The following is a 24,697-nucleotide window of genomic DNA, read 5'->3' as shown; positions in this document are numbered from 1 at the left end:
CGTTTATATGAAAAAACTGGCGGTAGGCTGAATAATTTGCCAAATTTAACATCGTTTTTAAGACACTTCCAATGTTTTAAGATGGTTTTTCTTATATACTTAGTTAGTATCGTAGGTAGAAATGAATGGTACACGTTTGTCCCTATCCTGTGTTCTTTTCTGTTTTACCAATAAGCTAGCTCGTGGTATCTTACCCACCTCCTCACGTATTTTTAATAAGTTATCCTTATCATAACCTTTTGTTGTGAATTTCCCAATCATTTTGTCAGACTCATGTATGTACAGTTCATCATCAGATGTAATTCTCCTTACCCTCATTAACTGGCTCTTTGGGAGACCATTAAAAAGACCCGGGGCGTGAAAACTGGTTGGACTTAAAAGATTATTACGGTCTGTTGGTTTGGTAAAAACTGATGTTAAAAAACCATTGTCTGATCGGTGGATATCGACATCCAAAAAGTGTATATTGCTAGGGTGATATTCCAAAGTAAATTTCAAAGAGCTATGTACACTGTTCAAATAAACAAGAAACTCCAACAGTTTCTCGTCTCCACCTTTCCAAAGAAAAAAGGTATCGTCCACATAACGCCAATAAGATACAATATGTGGAGAAAATTCTGGATTGGAAAAAATATATGTGTTTTCAAAAAAATCCATAAAAATGTTGGCGTATGCTGGTGACATATTAGCACCCATAGCGCAACCTTGTGTTTGCAGAAAAAACTTCTTCTGGAAAGAGAAGTGATTTTTGGTTAATACCATCTCCAATAAAGAACATATAAAAGTGATTTGGTGTGTAGGTGTTTTGGTAAAACTCAGATATGAACGCACACATTCAACACCCTCATTGTGTGGGATAGACGTAAAAAGATCACACACATCCAGGGAACACAAAAGAAAATCCTCTGTAGGTATAGTTATTTCACCCAACCGCAGCAAGAATTCCCCTGTATCTTGTACGCAGTATTTCAAGGTTGGAATAATTTCCTGCAATGCAATATCAATGTAAATTGCTAGGGGTTGTAACACAGAACCCACATTGCTGACTATTGGGCGCCCAGGTGGTTTATTAAGGGACTTATGAATTTTTGGTAAAAAATAGATTTGTGGAATCTTAGCTTCATTGCGAAATAGCAACTCATATGTTTCATCAGTGATAATTCCCTCCATAACTGCAGAATATAGGAAGATCTTTATTTCATCCCTTAGACGGATTGAAGGATCGAAATCAATCTTTTTATAATGAGATTCATTATTTAACTGGCGGAGTGCTTCGCTAGTATAATCACATTCATTCAAGATTACAACTCCTCCTCCCTTATCAGCTCTACAGATTACAATAGACTCATTTTCCTGAAGACTACTTAATGCTTTTTTCTCAGCCATGGTAATGTTAGATTTAACCTTACTACCCTTACTGTTAAACAGATATTTCTCAACCTCCATTCTTACAAGAAATTCAAAGGCATCGAGTGAGGGGTAGTTACCAGGGGGAACAAAAGTACTTCTTTTTTGCAGTTTACATGCCAACTTCGAATTAACATTTTCAATTCTAACATTTTCTTCTTTGTTAGAAAAATATGCCTTTAATTTAAATTTAATTATGAAGAGAAAACAAAGCAACAATGACAACCCTACTGTGATGAAATATATATTTAATTAAAAAGTACTTTCCCTTTAAAAAAAAACTATGCTAAATTACAAAAGGACAGGTTCTGTTTTCCTATTAAATTACAAAGTATTACACAAGGCTTTTATTACACAATGCAATGATAGGTTAATGTGATTGTTTTGCAGCATGGGCTGGAAAGGTTTTTTGAAGATCAGGAAATGTGCCAAGCTCCTGTGTGTTTTGAGCCCATGGTCCATGCAGAAGCCACATTTGATAGCAGGGCAAGAAGGGGTTAATAAAGACATCTGATAATGGGTTTCTGAGACTGTCTGTACAAAGTTCAGAGTCGGGCTGAGCAGTGCCTGGTACTACCGGTGTCCCCACTGCAGTGCAAGCATATTTATACCTCCCTCCCTGCGCTACAGTCTGCGAAATACAGCTTCTGTCTGGGTAATATCCACTTAAAAGATCCAACTCTCATTTAAAGACATATGTCAAATATCGATTTAAAAGCCAAGTCCTATATCATGGCAAAACATTGTAACCCGAGAGCTTGCTATTGAATCATAAAGGTCTCCAGGCAGTTCTGCACACCTGGGCAACAACTGGGGAACAACAAAAAAAGAACATGTTTTATTCCAGTTAAATAAATATTTTTTGCAAGTTCAGTAGAGTGTGTGTGTATATACAGTATTAAAGAATGATGAGGAATGCATCATCAGAAATCACTGGCCCTTGGCTCATATTTAGGTGTCTTGTTAAAAAAATGCATAAGGAAACCAGTGTTATTCAAGGACAGCATGCCAGTAACCCTCTGCGAGGCCGACATCAGGCAGCAACTGTCATTGTGCTATTTGAACACAAGGGGTCAGCCACACACCAATCACTTGGCATGCTGTTTAACGAGGGCTTATAGTTGCAGAAGTAATCTGCTAACAAAGCGCTGACAGTGCCAGTCTTGACCATGGCCAAGAGAAACTTTAGTTCATCAGGGGGCTTATTAAACAAAGGCTGCACTTAGAAGAAGATGATACTGTAAATGTTGATTAAATAGAAAAAAGTGCTGCTGATAAACGTGTAGTGCTTTGTAGCCTTCCTCATCTTCATCTCTGGTGAAATAATTTCTGTGCTTGTACCTAAATGTTGTATTGCTCTCCCTCTTTCATGCACAGTTCAGCTGCATGCTTTTAATTAGTCCTGTATTTAAGAATGTCTTCCTCTGCCTTTATTCCATTTGTTCGCTTTTTGCTTGTTCTCTATGGCTACCTTTCCTTCTCCTTTACCTTCCACTTCCTTCCTCATTTCTCCACTTCCTTCCTCTTTTCTCCACTGCCTTCTCTTTTCAGATTCCTCCTGCTTCACTGCCTTTCCACCTCAGATTTCTTCTGCTCCACTGCCTTTCCTACTCTAATTCTTTCTGCTCCACTGCCCTCTGCTCACGCCATCTTTTTGACTCTTGACCTAGCCTCACCTCCTTTCTTTTGTCTTACTGCCTTTCCTCTGATCTCTCCCCCCTCCTTCCCTCTGGTCCAGTGCTAATCCTCCCCTTCTTATTCTTCTTCCATCTATCTATTTTTTATCTCTGCCTCCATCCTAGCTCACACCCTCTTTAGCCCTTCTACTCCATCCACCCCCTTCATGTCCTTTTCTTGTTGTCCTAAAGACTTTGCTCCATCTGTAGTCATGACCAGTCTGTGCCAATGAGAATATTTAAAGTTTTCTGGATTATCAGGAGTAATTGCGATTTAAATGTTTCCACCTGCATTAGTAGTGAACCTGTCACCTCCATTGTGACAGGTAAATTGCATTTTCACATCAAGATTGTATGAGCTATCCCAATGCACAGAAAACAGTTATATATATATATATATATATATATATATATATATATATATATATATATATATATATAAGCTCAATAGTAGCTGGGTGCTTTGCATTTGTGTACACAGAAATAAATTCAGTGTATACACATCCATACATATTGTATGCTAAATACATAAAATTGTCTTGCATGCCAGGACACTCAGATTCCATCAACACAAAGCCAGCCGCAGTGCTTTTCCATCCATTCAGCTTTGGTTAGGACCCCTCAGGTTTCGGCTGCTCAGGCCTCATCCTAAAGCATGTGACTGTAACAAACATGCAGTCGCTGCCATCCAAGTTCCACAGCTAAGCCCCCTGTGGAATGCTGCCAAATATTTGCCTTGCAAAGTGAGTTGCTGAGAATGTTATAAATCTGCCAGGCAGAAATGCTCTTTCCCACTAGCATTTATTAACCAATGCTACAGCATGAAGCAAGTATCATGGCTACATATAAACCTTGGCTCATAACATGATCACCTTGAAATAACAGGGTGGGAGAAGCAGTCAAGTTCCTGTTCAGCTTTTAGAATCCTCGTATCTTCAGCACAACTATAGAAGCTCTCCACAGTCTATAGGCAATATTAATGGCCTCATTAATTATGAACTGGTTGACATAGGGACTCCACTCCCGATGTTGTTGTTCTGTCGCACAATGCACCTTAAAACCCCCATGCAATGCAATGTTTGCCTGACGGCTTTGTTCCCCCTTTATTTGTTTGTCCTGTCTGAAAGCTCCTTTGTGTGGACGTATTTGTGCACAGTATAAAGATAGACATTAATAAGCCATTCATGAGCAGCCTCTTCACCACAAGTCATAGACCGGTTTATACCTTTGTGACTAGCAGAGTTTCAATGTATGTATGCAGTGAACAGCTGAAGCTGTATAGCACTTTACTTCATCATCAGGGTGGTTTTAAACTCTATTTAATTAGCATATTGCCATCAGCAGAGCATATGTGTGGGTTCTTGTCCCTTGTCCACTTGACCCTTAGCGCATAACTAAAACTTACCTGTCCCTATAGCAAAATATTTTTTTAGTAGAAGGAAAGTTACCAAAGCAGTTTATTGCCATAAGAATAACCACAGTAGTGCAAGATATTACACTATATTTATTCTGCAGAATACTTTACCATACCTGAGTGAACAGCTCTAGAAACTCTATTTGTGTAGGATAGCAGCTGCCGTATTAGCTTGGTGTGACATCACTTCCTGCCTGAGTCTCTCCCTGCTCACTCATAGCTCTGGGCTCAGATTATAGCAGAGAGATTAACAAACTGAGCATGCTCAAGGTCTAGCCCTGGAGGTTTATGCTGAAAACATGAAGTCTGATACAGAAGCCCATGTGTTTCTTTTGATAGAGGACTCTGAGCAGCATTACTTTGATAAAAGACCTTTCTGATAAAGCTTACTTAATTTTAGCCTTTCCTTCTCTTTTAAGGGCTCTCACACCACTCCAACATTGGGAATTCGATCTGTTTTGCACACATAAATGTAATTATTCATCTGTCGGGCCTTACTAGCTGTTTTATATTCCCTATGGAGACAGCAGCCTCTGTTGTTACATCATTGAAATTAGAGTTGGGACAGATGTTATGCAGCCTACAGCGCAGATACAGAAAGGTGTGATTTGCGTATCCATCACAGGGAAGGTGTAGACAGACGCAAGATGATGGTATTTGCCACCTGTACTGGAATCAGCTGTGTTAGAAACTGAGAACTCATTTACGCTAATATGCCAGAGATTTATTCATGTTTTCACCTTTATTACATCAGCAGAGTTGGATCAGAACTCGTCCCCATCACAGCACATTTCATAAAACAGTTACAAGTAGGAACTTAGCCAAATAGAAAGCCACAGATGAAGGCTAATTCACTTGAGCTGTTGTGGGCATCTTCCAAGTGAAATGGGAATACGATGCTCATTTATCAACCCTGGGCAAATATGCACCAGGGCTCTAAAGGTGGCCATAGACACACGATCCGATTTTCGGATCGTGTGTGGCGTGTGCCGACATCTTTCGTCCGGCGGAGATCGGTCAGGTTTGATTTTGACCCGACCGATCCCGCCGGAACCCAGGGCACATCGTAATCGGATCGTTGGGCCATACGGCCGAACAATCAGATTACACCCAATATAGCCATGTTTGTTAATGGCATATCGGGGAAAGATCCGCTCGTTTGGCGATGTTGCCAAACGAGCGGATCCTTGCATCTATGGCCACCTTAAGTTGTAGCAACCGCTCAATGGTTCTAGTTTTTTTTAGCAACTGGAAGGTAGAATAAAAACAGTTATTTGGTTGGTTGTCACAGGTTGCTACCAAGGCACAAATTTCTGTTGATAAATGAGGTCCAATGACAACAATCCAATCGGATCACATGCTCAAAACTGGCATCTACAGGCAGCCTTACATGGCCCATGTGCCTGACCATATTGCTCTATGGACATTGTAGTGTCTATTCATTTGTAGTGTAGAACCCAATAAGGGATACCAACAAGGTATATTGACATATCTTCATAAACTGTGCCAATGTAGGGCATCTAAAGCATCTGCCCGTTGCCTGCACCCTTAAGCAGCTGTGGCATTTGGGCTTCTGGTTGCTTCCCTAGTACACACAGGCAGCAGTTGGATTCCATGTCTCTTAAAGGGTGTAGCTGCCTTGATATTTAAGTGGTTGTACAGCAACAAATAAGAAGAGAATATATTGGATCCCTGGGAAGACATTGCCAACATTTTTGGAATGCACATTTTGTGGCTAGGGCACATAGAATGGAAATGTATAGCTCTTAATTATTTCCTTCCCATTGATTGTGTATGCAGATCCTTGAATTGTATGTTCGCATTCCAGCCATTACATGCGTGAGACTGGCCATGGAACAGCAAACCTGGGGCAAACCTCTGCTGCATGCAAGGTTAATATTTGTAGGCTATTCTGTGGAAACTCCAGTGGAATCACCCCCATAGCTCTGTCAGTGCAGGGCTTTGCATTGTGGATTTGACTGGATTCTAGTTAAGAAACTGGATTGTCATTAGCTTCACAGATGGCTCAGAACCAACTCTGTAATTTGTTTATTAAATCTTTCATCTGCCGGATTTGCAATTACAAAGGATGACACACTGTTTATGCATTGGCACAAACTACACACAATTACTAGTCATGATGAATCCATTCTAGCGCCCTGAAATCCCAGCCTAATCCGAATATTTCGATTTTGCACATAGTTCTTAAGTAGGTAGTGCTGGTAACGTCCACACTGCACAATATAAACATAATGTAGCAGCCAACGCTAAAGTCCCTTCAAGGGACACCACCAATACATCCATTTTATTGCAAAGGTAAGTCGGCAAGTTTGGATGATTATGACCATACTGCTCAACCCAGCCATCAAGTCATGTATGTTTCCTTGTAGAGATCAAATTGTGATATAGGTATGGGACCTGTTATCTGGACCGGGGCTTTCCGGATAATGGATCTTTCCATAGTTTGGATCTTCATACCTTACGGGGCCCATTTACTTAGCTCGAGTGAAGGAATAGAATAAAAAAAACTTTGAATTTAGAATGTTTTTTTGGCTACTTTGACCATCGAATTGGCTACTTCGACCTTCGAAACGATCGTTTCGAACTAAAAATCGTTTGAATATTCGACCATTCGATAATCGAAGTTCTGTCTCTTTAAAAAGAACTTCGGCCCCCTACTTCGCCACCTAAAACCTACCGAGGTACAATGTTAGCCTATGGGGAAGGTCGCCATAGGCTTCCTGGCAATTTTGTGGTCGAAGAAAAATCGTTCGATCAATAGATTAAAATCCTTCGAATCGAAATTTTTCGATCGAACGTTTTTTTGTTCGATTGAACTATTTGTGGTAAATCCTTCGATATTCGAAGTCGAAGGATTTACATTCAGCAGTCGAATATCGAGGGTTAATTAACCCTCGATATTCAACCATATGTAAATCTGCCCCAAAGTGTACTCGAAAATCATGTAAACAATAAATATACTCAATCGGCTTATTTTGCTTCCAATAAGGATTAGTTATATGTTAGTTTGGATCATATACAAGGTACTGTTTTATCATTACAGATGATAAAGATTTGGATTATTTGGATAAAATGGAGTCTAGGCAGAAGCCTTTCCTTAATTTGGAGCTTTCTGGATAACTGGTTTCTGGATTGTTGATCCTATACCTGTATATCAGATATCTGGCTTTATCTGTCCAGATGTTGTTTTGGCAAGTTTGCTTTTGCTGGCAGATCAAGGTCCGCAACTTTTCATTGATGCGGTCCTCAATCCAACCACTGGGATAGGAGCAACTATGATCTGATTGTTGGCACAAGGGTCTCTCCCACCTTAAGGTGGGCATATTTGTAAAACATCCACTTATAATGCATAGTGTTTCTATTGACACTCAACCACTTGGCTGTAGATTATAATATAGGCACACCATAATAATCTAGTTTTACAAATAATCTGCAACCTAGGTTTACTGACCCTGGTCACCAGACTGCAGTTTAAGTTTAGAGAGAGGCAAAAAACAAAGATCAGTTACAAAGTTTCTTGCACATTAAAGTATAGGAACATTTCCCCTTTAAAGGAGAAGGAAAACTACTGAAGCAGTTTATTGCTAATAGATTAGGCACAATAGTGCAAGCTTTAAGACAATCTTTATTCTGCAAAATGCTTCACCATACCTGAGTAAATGGCTCTAGAAGCTCTACTGTTTTTGTTTAGGATAGCAGCTGCCATATTAGCTTGTTGTGACATCACTTCCTGCCTGAGTCTCTCCCTGCTCCCTCATAGCTCTGGGCTCAGATTACAGCAGGGAGGGAGGAAAGGGAGAGAGGAGCAAACTGAGCATGCTCAAGCCCTAGCCCTGGAAGTTTATGCTGAAAACAGGAAGTCTGATACAGAAGCCCATGTGTACACAATAGAAGAAAATAAATGTGGTGTTTCTTTTGACAGAGGACTCTTACTGTGTATTTATATAGACTGTTCTGATAAAGCTTACTTCATTTTAGCCTTTCCTTCTCCTTTAATTATTAACCATTTTAAAGGACCATTTGTTAGGGTAGAACAGATTCATTGACTAAAGTGTTCAAAGCTTCTTTTGTCCTGCGCTAGGCACTCTCATCCATTTCTATTGATCCTACTGGGAAGCCAGGAGAGATTGCTTGGAAACTGAGGAGTCAGTCAGCATGAGTAAATATTTGACTAGAATATGATTGGCTCACAGAAAATAAAGGTTTCTTGTCCTAACACGTTAAGAGATATTAACTGGTCATCTAGAAATATTCTTGAGTTGGTCCCCCACTTGGCTTGCATGCTAATGGATGCGGCCTTGGCTGTCTCAGCTAGATATGTATGTGCACTAAATGTAGCCATACACTTTAAGATCTGCTAATCCAGCATCAATTAAGTCATAATGGGAACATATGCTAAACTCTAGGATCACTGCCTATTACTAGTGGATCACTACCAATACTCATTTGGTGGCCTTAATCAGGCTAATACAATCTATGGCCCAAGATCATATAACAGTAGGGACTTTTGTAGAGCCGGTGCAGCGAGAACCACGCCAACATCCTAAGGTGCTCCCCATTCAATGTGACTTTCAGACCTTCCAAAATATCTGTCAGATAGGATACTCTTTTGAGCACATACATCGGCCTGTTGATTTAGGAGTTACCAGTGTCTGCTTTGTATAGCTAGCTTTATTCATATACCTAAAGTAATATCAAATAGACAAGAAATAAAAATGCTGCTCTCTCCAGCAATTAGTATGGAACAGGCCGTTTGGGTAACAATCTTCAATGACAGGTATTCATTCAAATTTGGTAGGAGTGTTGTATATAAAATCACTTGTAAATCTACAGATATAGCAAGGGTCACCTTGCAGTTATTTGGGCTGGACATTAATCCTAAACCAATGGCTCTTCTTTATACAGTTGTGTTCAGAATAATAGCAGTGTGTTTAAAAAAAGTTAATAAAGCTCAAAATCCTTATAAAATGCATTGGGAACACTGCGCATTCTATTCCAAATCAAAACATGAAGAAATTTATGTTATTCCTTTACAGAAAGTGAAGATTATTAGGCTGTTTAAAAAAATAGTAGTCGACATTCTTCTTTACAAACTCAAACATTCACTGAACATTCCTATTGGATTCAAGTCCGGGGATTGGGCTGCCACTTAATAACGTCAATCTTGTTGGTCGGGAACCAAGATGTTGCTCATTTACAGGTGTGTTTGGGGTCGTTGTCTTGTTGAAACCCCCATTTCAAGGGAATTTCCTCTTGGGCATAAGGCAACATGATCTCTTCAAGTATTTTGATCTATTGTAACTGATCCATGATCCCTGGTATGAGATTTATGAGATAAATAGGCCCAACACCATAGTATGAGAAACTTTCCCATATCATGATACTTGTGTCACTGGCTTCACACTGTACTGTGGCTTGAATTCAGTGTTTGGGGGCCATCTGACAAACTGTCTGTGGCCGCTAGACCCAAATAGAACAATCTTGCTTTCATTAGTCCACAAAATGTTGCACCATTTCTCTTTAGGTTAATCAATGTTTTATTTGGCAAATTGTAAGCTCTTCAGCACGTCTTTTTTTCAACAATGGGACTTTGTGGGGGCTTCTTGCCGATAGCTTGGCTTAACATAGGCGTCTTCTAATTGTAACAGTATCACAGGTAACTTTACACCTTCTTTGATCTTCCTGGAGCTGATCATTGGCTGAGCCTTTGCCATTTTGGATATTTTTCTATCCATCCGAATGGTCATTTTCTGTTATCTTCCACATCTTTCAGGTTGTGGATGTCATTTTAAAGCATTTGAGGTCATTTTAACTGAGCAGCCTATCATTTTCTGCACTTCTTTATATGTTTCCCCCTCTCCAATCAATTCAAACTTCTGAACAATGCATGGAATGACCCATTTTACTCAGATTTTTTGAGAGAACTGCACTATAACCAGCTTGCACAACATTTGCTCCTTCCTTCTCCCTAAGGGCTATAATTGACACCTGGCTGTAATTTTTCACAGAATGAACAAGCTCACTAATTGAACTCCACACTGCTATTATTATGTTGAACACTGTTGTTATTATTTTGGACACTGCTATTATTTAGAACAAGCCTCAATTAATGATTCAGTGACACAGAATCAGCAGCATGCATGTCAGGTCTGTTGAGTTTCTATTTCTCTACTACACCTACTAGTAAATTATTTGCCATGTAGAAATATAATTTCTACCAAAAACAGAGATTGATCATTTTAGTGATGTTGTACAGCTGTTATTCTCAACACAACTGTATATGCACACTGCATGTTGGTATTGACTCCTAAACTGTCAGTTCTACACACACACAGATCAAAAGAGATGAGCTGGCTATTTGCACTTGATGTCTTGTCCTTACCTTACAGCCAAAGCTCTAATCTGCTCCAGATGTCAGTCAGCAGGAAAACATGAGGCCAAATCATTCAATTGCCAGTTATCCAGGCTGATTAAATGGGGCGTCTTTTAATACCCAAGACATGCCAAGAATCCTGGCTATTTGTCTGAGATTAGGCTGCCGTGCTGCTTAGTGTGTTTATGTCTGAGTGCCCTGTTCCTTGTGTGGTGAGAGCTGATGTTTGCTTGGGAAAGCTTTGCCTTACAGTGTGCCCTGGGTATGGAATATGTCCAATTTCCTTGCTCCTTCTGTGTTTGAGTAACATTTGCCCTAGTGGAGCATATTTACTATAAACAGGCATATGATGCTTGTGTAATTACTCACAGTCAGCTGCAGTTTAAGATAAATGTTGTCCGTGTAGTGGTTCCCCGGATACTCCGTCATAGGCATCCAAGTATTGTATAGATAAATCAAGGAGGTTGGGAATCATACACTTAGGCAGAAATTGTCTGCTATTGTGCTTTTTATTTTTGTCCACACAACATGCTGCCCGAAACATGTTGTGTGGACAAAAATAAAAAGCACAATAGCAGAAAATTTCTGCCTAAGTGTATGATTCCCAACCTCTTTGATTTATCTAGGCATATGATGCTTCTCATGCAGCACTAATATTACATCCCACAGACACTAATAGTAACTATTTCGGGGGTTTAATATTAAACTTTTAGCACAGGTATGGGACCTGTTATCCAGAATGCTTGGGACCTGGGGTTTTCCAGATAAGGGATCTTTCCTTGATTTGGATCTTCATACCTTAAGCCTACTAGAAAATAATTTAAATATTAAAAACCAATATACTGGTTCTGCTTCCAATAAGAATTATTTATATTTTAGTTGAGATCAAGTGCAAGGTACTGTTTTATTATTACAGAGAAAAAAGAAATCATTTTTTAAAAATACATACCTGTATTGAGCATTCTGTATAACAGATCCCATACCTGTATTGAAAAATCCTGGGAGCGCCTGACGACTTCTGACATTTGTGTCAAATTTCAACTCGGTGCCCAGATGAATTACATGGTTGGTGAGTGCCTTCTTTTCAGTGATACATACATATGGGATCCGTTATCCGGATAATGTGTTATATCTACCGCAACTCCTCTTTCACTGCAATGGTGGTGCTGGTACTCCGTTGACCTGACAGGGTCCCATAGCAACAGTAGTTAATTCACGGATCTGCAAACACACTATTATCTGCAGTCGGGGACGTGGCCCCTCTTTTTATTATACCATCAGTAAGATCTTACTGGTGGTACAATAAAAACATGGGCCACGACTGCAGATAATAGTGTGTGTGGATCTGTGAATTTACTACTATCCGTTATCTTGAAGCACAGGGGGATGACTCATTTTATGCATTTTCTAAACTCCCACCCTGTGGATTGATTTGGCCCAGGATGGGTCAGACCCAATCAGCTGTATTTTACTGCCATAAGAAATCTTGAAACGTACAAAAGAATTGATTAAACCTAAGATAATGCCAAGATGATACAATGTTCTTGGAGTAGAAGCAAGTACTGACATTATATACTAAGGCATCATCAGTGATGTCATAGACTGAGTCATGAGGCTAAGAAAAGTATTACAATATATTGATGTCACTCAGTCCTACATGTATAATGAATTATGTATACCCAAGATGCCTGTTACCCAAAAACACAAGGGTGAAGGCACACTTTAGTGCTCCCAGAAAATCACCTCTTGAAGATGCTGAAAGCAGTTGTTCACCTTCCAAAGACTTTTTTCAGTTCAGTTTTTATTTTCCCAATATACAGGTATGGGACCTGTTATCCAGAATGCTCAGGACCTGGGGTATTCCGGATAACAGATCTTTCTGTGATTTGGATCTTCATCCCTTAAGTCTACTAGAAAATCATGTAAACATTAAATAAACCTAACAGGCTGGTTTAGCTTCCAATAAGGATTAATCACATCTTAGTTGGGATCAAGTACAAGCTACTGTTTTATTATTACAGAGAAAAAAAAACATTTTTGAAAATTTGTATTATTTGATTATAATAGAGTCTATGGGAGATGGCCTTTCTGTAATTCGGAGCTTTCTGGATAACGGTTTACAGATAACGGATTCCATACCTGTAGTAGAAATTCTTTCTTGTAGTGATCAACCACTTCAAATAAAGAATTCCTGTTCTACAGGTATGGGATCCGTTATCCTGAAACCCGTAATCCAGAAAGTTCCAAATTACAGAAAGACCATCTCCCATAGGTCTGGAGCATTCTGGATAACAGATCCCATACCTGTATCGAAAAATTCTGAGAGTGCTTGATGACTTCTGCAATTTGCGTCAAAATTCAACACGGCACCCAGGTTAAATGACATGGTTGGTGAGTGCCATCTTTTCAGTGATACATATACACATATGGGATCCATTATCCGGAAACCCATTATCAAGAAAGCTCCAATTTACGAAAAGCTGTGTCCTGTAGACTCAATTTTATCCAAATAATCCAAATTTTTTACATAGTTACATAGTTAAATTGGGTTGAAAAAAGATTAAGTCCATCAAGTTCAACCCCTCCAAATGAAAACCCAGCAAACATACACACACCCCTCTTTACTTTTAATTAAATTATTAAAATGATTTCCTTTTTCTCTGTAATAACAAAACAGCACCTTGTACTTTATCCAAACTAAGATATAATTAATCCTTATTGTAAGCAGAACCAGCCTATTGGGTTTATTTAATGTTTACATGATTTTCTAGTAGACTTAACATATGAAGATCCAAATTACAGAAAGATCCATTATCTGGAAATCCCAGGTCCCGAGCATTATGGATAACAGGTCCCATCCAGGCTCAGACATAATCCGTACTAGACACAAAACCAGACTATTGGGCTTATTTAATGTTTACATGATTTTCTATCTTGAAAAATGTTCCTGGGTGGTGCTAAATAAGGGTTATGATTTGCTATTGGTAGCCTCTATGTGGACTAGCAGCCTACAGGAGGCCTGTTTGGCAGTACAACTGATTTTTATACAACCAAAACTTGTCTCCAAGACTGGAATTAAAAAAAAAACACCTGCTTTGAGAGAGAGCAACGGAGAGCAACATCCAAGAGGTTGGTGAGCAACTTGTTGCTCACAAACTACTGGTTGGGGATCACTGGTCTGTAGTTTCCTGGTGTGCACGTCTATACACATGCCAAGAGAATGAAAGGTAAACTAAAGTTATCAGGAAGAAGAATGAGGCTCTGCGGCTTCTCACCGTCTAATGGGAAGTGCAATGTAAACAGCTGTGTGCTCTGTTTGCAGGACTGTCTAGGTTAAGAGCACTGTATCTGTGCAGGAATCTATGCTGTTCAGTCCCAGGGCGCTGCCAGAACAATGAGCTTTATTTAATTAATCTGCAACCTCTCCCAGTGCCAGCTTCTCTAACCGGTTCTACATCACACTTAACCCTCTCTGCCCTGGTTCACTAAAGCAGCCAAGTACATCACCTGCCTGGAACTGATTAGAGAGGAATGCAACATCTAAAAATGACAGGAATGAAAATAGAATGTACTGTTGCCCTGCACTGGTAAAACTGGTGTGTTTGCTTTAGAAACACTACTATAGTTTATATAAACAAGCTGCTGTGTAGCCATGGGGGAAGCCATTCAAGCACAGGATAAACAGTTGATAACCGATTCACTCTGTAGAATCCTAATTCAATACTACCGAGCTTATCTTTTATAAGCTCTGTAACCTGTGCCTTTTTTCCCTTTTGAGCTTTAAAAGGCTTCCCCAATGGCTACTAGGGTTGCCATTTTTTTTTGGGTGAAAACGGGGAGGGGCGAGTGACATCATGGGCGGCACCATGCCTTCAAATTATGAAATCTGGAACTTTTCACCTGGGCAGCCCTTCCAAAAACTGCCCTTGCTTTTGAGCTTTGGGTCGTTAGATGTTTTTAGACTACAACTCCCAGCATTTTACAGCTTATAGAACTAAAGGTTAAAGCATGCTGGCAGTGGTCATCCATCCTCTGGGAACCCAAGGTTAGAATACAATACAAATCTAGTCCCCACTGGCAATCTCAAGTGATCCTCATAAATTTTCGGCTTGTTTCGCTGAAAAAAATGACGCCCATAGACATTGTATGGTGGCGTGCGTCAATAAAAAAAAAAGCCGCACGTCAAAAAGATTTTGCCGCACAACAATTTTTTTGACGCCCATAGACTTTAATGGGCGTCTACGACATTTCTCTGGCGGCGAATTTTTGACGAAACGGGTCAAATTCGCCCTTCCCTACTCATAAATATATATAATTGCTCTAAACTGATCATCTGTATGTTCGTTATCACTAACCTTTCGTTACCATATTTTAACTGTTTATAGCAATTATATCATTAGTCAGTAGCTTATAGGAGAAATAACCCTCAATAAACAGGTTAGAAATGCTACACATTATGTTTTCGACTTCTGTACCAGCCCTCGACCACCCTGTGCCTCTGAAAATGCCCACTATATCTCCCCATCTTCTGCTGGCACATGCTCTGGCCTGCTGTCACTTACCTGAGTTTAGGGGCCAACTCACAATATGCAGTTGAGATTAAATATGAAATTAAAAATAAAATTCCAGATACAAGGCTCATAGCGGCATAGAAATCAGTGCATTCTGCAACAGAACGGATACATAATTAGCCTTGTCGTTCCATCTTCTATACCAGATGTAATCTCATTTTCTGCTAATTTTCTGACAATTTCTGACAATCCCAAAGCTCAATTTGTTAGCAGAAGGGCCAGTGCTCACTAAGCATCTGCAGTGTGACTGACACTCAACAGATGACCTGACAATATCTAAGGTCTGGATCATTCCAGTAATGGGGCTGCCACCAGTCTTGCAATACTTCAGTATAATACACAAAAGCAATGAATATCTTGTAAATTATATCCTTATAAACGGTGAGTAGTGATGTCATCAGTTATAAACAGTGACTAGTAATTTTTGTCACATGACTCACTAAAACTTGTGTATTATAATAAATAAAGTACCCCTTGTTGGAAAATATGAGGATATTAGAAGTAACCTCGGAGTTCCATGACCTGTATAAAAGCATTCAGCCTCGTACTTTTATATGGTCATGGAACTCCTCGTTGACTTCTAATATCCTTATATTTTACAATAGTGGGTACTTTATTCACTATATATCAAACACAGCATTTTCAGCCATTAGGTCATTTAATCTTTAGGTTTTTCTATCTGCTTTGTTGTTCCATGTAGAAGCATGCTTTGTGTATTGTAAAGCTGTAATACTGTATCATGTTGTTGCACAGCTCTCGCTGACCCGATACCACTATAGCCAATTTAATGATTTGGTTAAAATGCATATTTTGGGGAGTAAAATGCAAAGTTTTGTGTTTCTTCAACGAAATCTGTTGAGTATATTTGTACCAGAGCCGACATAATGTTTCTGGATGCAAAGAGGAGAAGGTACTGCCTTTGTGTTGCACTTGCCTTAAAAACCATATCTCCCAACATTTTAAAAATAGAAAGTGAGACAGAAATGTTTTGACCACGCCCATTTTGTGGTCATGCCCTAATCACCGTGTCCATTTTACAAAATTTGGCAAGTTATGAAAGCTTGAACACATTCCTGTGGCCCTTTAAGCTGCAAGTCACAGTTTCCCCAAGAGACCTGCTTATCTTAAATTGTTACAATTGTTTCTTTGCTTATCTTACATTTTAACAAATGTATCTATGTGCACCTGCCATGTATTCTGGGCTCTCTGCCAAAAGCCGATTAAGTTTTAGAAACTTTGTATCTTTTTCTGGCTATTCAGTGCAGGAGATCAGAGAAAGTCAGGACATTTCAGTAACAAGCCGGGACTGCGGGCTGAGCTGTCAAAATCGGGACTGTCCCACAAAAAAAGGGACAGTTAGGAGGTATGACATACCCCATAGATTTGGCATACCCATAGGGTGGGATTCCCATTCACTGTGGGGCTCTTGACATGGCACGTGAGCTTGCATATTTTGCACTGTTGTGATACTTAAGCTGGCCATAGATGTAAAGATTTTTAAAAGATCTTTTCCGTTATCATGATTTGTCCATCAACTAAAAAAATAATTTCGAGCGATATTGTCTAGTTGAAGCCAGGAAAACTGAGGGTAGCTGCCTGCTTGGCCCTGCCAACAATTGGACTATAGATAGATTTCACTGTGACCGATGAAATTTTTTTAACCCGGCCGATCAATTTTCTGACCGATGTTGGACGAAAAATCGTAAGATTTGCGATCGTTCGATTCCTACTAACTTCACGATAATTTGACAGATTGGTTGGATTGCACTAAAATCGGTCGTTCACCAAAGAAACATTAACACCTCTTATTTTTTTATATTTACAAGGGTTATTGCTGGTGATGATTTTCTTTCCCTTGATCTTATAATTTGGTCTCATTCTAAGACCAAACATTAGATCATTCGTTGGACTATATGCCTAGGGGGTCTTTGATCCTGCCCAATTGGTTTCTGAACATGTCTATAGATTTTGACCCATACACAGGCTAATGGACAGTTGGAATCAGGGGAGCTTATTGGTCAGTGTTGCTCAAGTGGCTTCTCCTGATTGGTCTGCTGCATGGAGCCATATGAATGCCACTATTTTGGCACAGTTTGATGAGCCGTGCACCTCCAGCTGGTGTGCAAGACTGCAAATGTCTCTGGCTGTTGCTAAATACATATTGCATGTGTACAAGAAGTGGTCACTGTAAAGTCATGGGCAGATGTTATATTCCTTTCTCCTGATAATGTCTGAGCCATGCCTAATGGGAGCACTTATTGGATGTTCCCTTGCAAATGGGGTTTTTCTCATTGTTTCCTGCCTGTGCCCCCTTCTTAGTATTTTTCACTTCCCTAATGTATTTCCAACTAGTGAAAGCCCTGATAAGTGACTACTTCAATGTGCTGTGATTCACAGGAGATTGGGATCAATTCCTGCGTCAGCTCCTTGTCCACTGTGTCTCAGAAAAATTTGAAATTGTTACCTTGGATCCTAACAGTTGCTTTATATCTGTGGCCCTCTATCTGTGAACTATAACTCTCAGCATCCCCCAGTTTTGGGGGATATCTTAAATTAAATACATCCAAAATATGAAGATCCATACGACTCCCATAATCTCCTCTTCCTAGCGTTGGCCTTTTGCGAGTTAAAGGGGTTGTTCACCTTTGAGTTAACGTTTAGTAGGATGTTGAGTGATATTCTGAGACAATTTGCAGTTGGTTTTAATTTTTTATAATTTGTAGTTTTTGAGTTATTTAGCTTTTTATATAACAGCTCTCCAGTTTGCAATTTCATCAATCTGGTTGCCAGGGTCCAATTAAACCTAGCAAAACTGCTTTTAATTTTAACAAGATTTTAATAAGAGAATGGACTATGAATAGGAGAGGGGCCGAATAGAAATATGTGTAATAAAAAGTAGCAATAACAATAAATTTGTAGCCTTACAGAGCATTTGTTTTTAGATGGGGTCAGTGACCCCCGTTTGAAAGCTGGAGTCAGAAGAAGAAGGCAAATCACTAAAAAACTATTAAAAATAATTAAAGAATAATTGTTCATCCTAAAATATACTAAAAGTTAACTTGAAGGTGAACCAGATCAACATCTACAGAGCAGCAGTTTCCCTATTCATTTACAGTGTGCTTCTGTATAGAAGCTTATTGCTCTGCCAGACATTGGCCCTTCAATTGTTCCTAAACTACATCCATTGATTGATGTTGGGGAGGAGGTGCTGAGAGCTGTAGTTCAAGAGCAGCCAGAGGGTAGACGGTTGGGCATTGTTTATTTATGCAGCTTATTCTTCCATTCTGCTCTGCTTCTAATGGGAAGGATTCATAGTGCATAAAAAAAAAATCAGAGCTTCACAAAGCTCTGTGTCCCTGTATTAGTAACCTCATAATAAGAACTAGTGTTTGCACATATGCCCTGCACTGTGTAATGTCCTCTCTGGCTGAAAGGGGAAAGCACTGCTGCCTGAAACAGCTCCATATCCTTAATTTCTGTCTTTAAAAGCACAAAGGGGAGGGGGGGGGTGAAGAACAGACACTAATGTCAATTAATTTTTTTCCATTAATTGAATCTAGTGCAGAGCAGTGGCTTGAATTCTGATCCCTTAGCAAGCGCCTCAGGCAGAGAGACCCTGCGCCTGCATCCCACCGATTACAGATAAGAGACCCATGGGTGTGCCGGAGAATAGACTGCAAGTGCCTGTTTTGCCAGATAAAGGAAAGGGATGAGCTGGAAATAGTTTAAAACGGCATAATCTTTGCATTCAGATATTGGACTTCGATCTAGGGGGTTAAGCCGCATTTCTGTGTTCCCCCGGGATGGTGCAAATGGTTATGATCTTTGTAGCAATACAGCTCAAGGAAAATGTACCCCCTGGCCCTTAGATTATGGAGTCCTGTGTCTTTTATTTATACTTGTGCAAACAGGAAAGTACAGCAAAACCTCAATTTTAAATCCCCTGATTTTAGTTTCCCCGCTGTATTACATTGATTTTTTTTTTTTTAAATATATAATTAATTTTCCTGATTTTTACACCAGTTTTTTCTGGTCCCCTGAAAAACGTACACTTAAACTAGAGTTGAACTCCCTGCTGCTCCCTGCATTAATGAGATATGCATCCAGTAAGCGGGTAGTCAATATGAGTTTCACATCCTCCTGCCCTGGCAGGGTTCGCTTACAAGCTCGCGCCTATCTAGCAGTTGCTGGGGACAGATGTTTGTTTAAAAAAGCTTCGGGGCAGTGGGTCAGGTGGAAGCAGGAGGGAGGGATAGTGTATAGGGGGGTAGTCTCGTGGGTCCGTCTGTCTGGACCCTCTCACAGCTGACTCACAGGAAGCGCACAGAGAACAGACTAAGGAGCTCGCCCCTCCCTGCTCTTCTATCTCAAAGCTCACTAGCAGCTTACTAAAGGAACAATGAGCTGCTGCTAAGTTCTTGCCAATCTCTTCTTCTTTAAAATCGTACCCTCCCTGCATTGAAAGGAGGCCCTTTATATGCTTTCTGGGGTGTCAGATGCTCTTACCTGGGCACGCTTCACACCCAGCCTGGGACACTTCTTTGTTTGACTGGTGAACAGAAGCGGAATCATGGTCCAGCGCTTTAGTCTGCGGCGACAGCTGTCCAAGGTGGGTACATGCGCAATTAACCCCTTCTTTCCTTGGTGTTGGCAAGGAAGCTGTTAATGCACCTGCTGAGCATAGGCACAGGGAAAAAGTGATTTTTTTTCTTCTAGATAGAGTTGTACAGTGCATTCACGATTATAAGTTCTATTTGATCTTGCAGAGCCTGTTTTTTTTTCCTTTCAGCAAGTACCGTGCCTCTCATAGGTTCCCTGTGGGCAAGGAATGAGCAGGATATCTAACAGATTGGGTTTCACTTAACACAATGCATTTTGAAGACTTTTCTGTTTTCCAGCCATTGGAAAGTATTCCCTCCCCTTTGGCTTCCTGCAAAAACTTCCTTTTTTGTGTTTTAATTACATCTTAGCTACCCAGGAAGGATAAAGGAATTTTCATTAGTTTATTGTGTAGATTTCTATGCCGGTGGATAATAGGCATCGAAGTAACTTAAGAAAGGAGTGCTAATTACATATGCCCAGGAGAAAAAGGTAGCGCAGGCTGGTGACTAGAAGGTGCCAAGTCCTAGGGTGTTATAGGAAGGAACGTTACCTCCTTTCCTGAACCGTTGCCAACATAGAATGTATCTGAGTAGTAGGGAATAAGCTTTTGGTAGATACTGGGTAAAACAAAGCCACATTTAACTGATTTTGTCCTGTTGGAGTGTGCCATGCACAAATACGTTTGCCAGCTGCAGAGTAGACATTAGCCATCCTTGAGTGACCACTGCAACTGGGAAAAAAGAGTCATGATCATCCAGCTGTTACAGCTCTCAGTTAACCAGTTGAATAGCCATTGAGGTTCATTTATATTAGTGTATATATGTATATATATATATATATATATATATATATATATATATATATATATATATATATATATATATATATATACATATATACCAATCCGAATGAACCGCACAACACAGGACTTATTGATACAAAAGTGGTAAAAAATGTATTCGACGTTTCGGTTCAAATACAAGAACCTTTATATATATATATATATATATATAAAATAAGTGCTAGAGTGGACACAATAACGAGTGTGTGTTGATGTGCAACTACAAAGGTGAGTGTAGCATTGTTAATGGCATTAGGGGTCAGCTGAGTCAATAGGAGCAACCCACTCAGAAAATCCTGGAATTACCAGATCCTGGCTAGCAATCGTCAGGGGTGTAACTACAGAGAAAGCAGACCCTGCGGTCACAGGGGGGCCCGAGGGTTTAGAGCAGGGGTGCCCAAAATATAGATCGGGATCTACCTGTAGACCTTTATGGTGGCCATAGACACACAGATCCTATTGTACGAATCAAGGATTCGTACGATTTTCGGATCGTGTGTGGCGTGTGCCGACATCTTTCGTCCGGCGGAGATCGGTCGATCGGTCAGGTTTGATTTTGACCCGACCGATCCCGCCGGAGCCCATGGCACATCGTAATCAGATTGTACGGCCATACGGCCAAACAATCTGATTACCCCCGATATAGCCATGCCTGTTAATGGCATATCGGGGAAAGATCCGCTCGTTTGGCGATGTTGCCACCTTTAGCTGGTGATCAGTAGATCTCAAGACACTGTCAACAAACAGCTTGTCTAAATTAGCCTTCTGTTTTATTCTTTTGATTCAGATATTTATTTGTTTATTATATATTAATTGTTGCTTTTTTAAATACAGCAATATAAATGCTCTTATATATCAATATTATATTTAAGTAATGTTTTCCATGGAACAGAATGCTAACAGTGATATTATGGATGTAGATTTTCAGATTATTCACCAAAAATAAAGACTTTTTTCAATTACTTTCCATTTTTTAATTTTTACAGTTTTTTTTTTTTTTTTTTTTTTAAAAATCTAAGTTTAAAGTTAGTTCCTGTCACTAGTGTTTCAGTCTGGCAGCTCAGTGATCCAGGTGCAGAATCTGAACTGTTACAATTTTGCAACATTTAGTTCAATTCTAACAGCTGCCTGTAATGAAACTCAGATTCTGCTCAGCAGGTACAAAGATAACAAATGTATCAACTAAATGTATCAATTTAGATCAGTTTACAGGGTCGGCGACCCCCCCTCCCAGAACTGCTTTAGAAGGTGAAAAATGAAACTTTACACTTCAATATTAGAAAAAACATAGAAAATAGAAATTAATGGAAAAAGTCTTTATTTCTGATGAACCAACTGAACTGAAAAAAAGTGTTGGAAGGTGAACAGCCCCTTTAAGAGCCCTAATGCTTTCTAGTCATTTCACCTGGTTGATGTGTATTTTATATCACATTTACTGGGGTTTGAGCTGCTTATTGTTATGGATTATTTTGCTCTGTGTGCCCTTAAATGCCTTTCTGAAGAACCAGTCTGTAGCCCTTTCATGGGAAATGGGCACATTGTAAGTGGAGTAGAAATGACTTGGACATTTTACCCTTGGACATTTTACGATGCCTCCAAGAATCCTGTGCAGGTGCAATATGTGTATCTCACTTGCAACAATCCAACCACTACCTCCCATGTGCAGAATAGGCCTCTGGTTGTGGCTGTGCTGTATCACACTGCACCTTGAATACACATGCACGTACACAATACAACACACTGTACAAATGTTAGTGCAATTTGGCCTGACATGTGGGCTTGAAATTCAGCATGGGCAGCCAAACCTGTTTTTTGTTGAATCACGTCCGGGAAGTGAGGAGAATGCAGGGTCTCTAAAGTTCCAGACCAACCAGTGGTCCCACAAATTCGCCAAAGTGGGTCAGCAGTCAGTAACCTTCCTGATTTGGTGATTAAATTGGATACAGATGCAGCAGAGTCTGATTAGACATAAAGCCATTACACTTAAAACTTACATACTCACTGGTATACTTTATGCTGACTGACAAACCTTGCATGCCGCTTGATGCATTTTGCACACTGCCTGACGCATTTTGCACGCCGCCTGACGCATTTTGCCTGACGCATCTTCCATGCCGCCTGATGCATTTTGCATGCCACCTGATGCAATGAATATTTTCTCCCATGACTTTTATTAACTTTTATTTGCTGGATGCCGATTACTTACCATGCACATCCATAATGCAATAGTAGCAGTTTGACACAAAGTAACCCAGGGGAATGGGTGGGGGGAGGGAAATGGGTTACACTTGTGTGTGTGTGTGTATATATATATATATAGATATATATATTCGCCACTTCCATCAGAAAACACAGGTGAACAAATGTCCTGCCTGTATTAATAGCAGTGTAGTTCAGCAACAAGACAGTTAAAACATTCACCTTTGTTCCATGTGACAATGTGGTTTTCCTCAGTATAAACCAAAGGCCCCCCCAACCCGAGAAAAAAAAAAGCGAACTGATGTTAAAGGGCAGCAGACAAGCGGGTCCTATCAATTTACATAACCTACACACCCAGCCAATATCCATCAAGAAGGAATTCCCTGCTGGATCCATGAAATGTAATGCTAGCCTAGCTTTCCCCCGAATATATGTGTAGAATGTGGTGTAACTAGAAAAAACTTTGGTCCTGGTGCTTAATAAGTGACTAAGATTTTCCACCCTTCAGGGCTATAGTAAGTCAGGTATGTTCTGAACATGTGCGTTAGCATTGGAACCCCAAATATACTGACCTAATTATGAGAACAAGTTCCACAAAGGTGAGTTTAATGGACCCAGCACAGCATACCAGTATGAGAAGCAGCCCCCTTACAAGACAAGGCTCATGAGTGCTTCCAGCAGCTGAAACAACTTGATCTTATGATCCTAGCAACCTTGATCTTATGATCCTAGCAACGTCAGAGCCATCAAGCTCAGTCTTGCTTCTAGGGATAGAAGCATCTACCTGTCTAGTTGGGAAAAGTCGCTTATGGAAATACTAGCTGACCCAACTTTTTACAAATGCTAAACAATAATAGATCAGTGCATTAGATTCACACAGATGTAATATTGAGAAATAACGGTGGCCATACACTCATCGATATTATAACAAATTTTTGTACGATATTCGGTGCGTGTATGGCTCGCAGTGCTGGGCCAGCCTTCGGCAGACACCCTAGGCAGCCCAGCTGGTTGGAGTGCCCTAGCAGCGCACGTGCAGAAAACCTGGTATTTGCGGATAAACGCGTGCATGCGCAAAAGAATCTGTTGTGCGTGCATGCGCGAAAACATGAGGGACATTGCGCATGTGCAAACTGACACACGCCGGCCAGAGAGGGGACCGGACTAGGGGTAGGAGAGGCAGAGAAGGTGCGTGCCTGGCACCCCTCCAGCTTTGCACCCTAGGCACGTGTCTACTCTGCCTACCGTTAGTTCCGGCTCTGATGGCTCGTCTATCGGGCCAGGTGGAAAACTTTGATCTGGTGCCTTTGAAGGCGCCGAACATCGGCCATTGTTAGTGCTGAATCGTCAGATACAGGTAGAATTCTATTGTTTCTATCTGTATATCTGACGATTCAGCTCTACACGTGTGTATTGAAATTAACAATCTTTCTTGGAAAGGTCTTTTGCAAGAAAGATCTCCTCTTTTGTATTACCAAGGATTGACAAGTTAATAAAACAACTCTGAGCATCACTGGACAAGCACTGGGAAGTTTGGAATTAATTATATTTTAACCTTAGGAGAACCAGAATTCACACATAATGGTACCCTGC

General features: G+C 40.2%; 1 protein-coding gene across 3 annotated transcripts in view; it reads left to right on the top strand.

Moving 5' to 3' along the window:
* tmcc1.S (transmembrane and coiled-coil domain family 1 S homeolog) overlaps positions 1–24,697 on the top strand; it is a 110,316-nt gene that overhangs the window by 39,769 nt on the left and 45,850 nt on the right. The window contains exon 1 of one of the 3 annotated variants that reach the window (XM_018261368.2): positions 19,218–20,071. The exons of the other annotated variants lie outside the window; for them this stretch is intronic. Coding sequence (XP_018116857.1) covers positions 20,033–20,071 — 39 coding nt within the window. The 5' untranslated portion in view covers positions 19,218–20,032. Of the gene's footprint in view, positions 1–19,217; positions 20,072–24,697 lie in introns of those variants that run through there. 3 annotated transcript variants of the gene reach the window in all.

The sequence above is a fragment of the Xenopus laevis genome, chromosome 4S, assembly GCF_017654675.1.
Source record: "Xenopus laevis strain J_2021 chromosome 4S, Xenopus_laevis_v10.1, whole genome shotgun sequence".
Taxonomy (NCBI): domain Eukaryota; kingdom Metazoa; phylum Chordata; class Amphibia; order Anura; family Pipidae; genus Xenopus; species Xenopus laevis.
The sequence above is the reverse complement of the archived record's forward strand: the minus strand, read 5'-3'. Positions and strand labels throughout refer to the sequence as shown.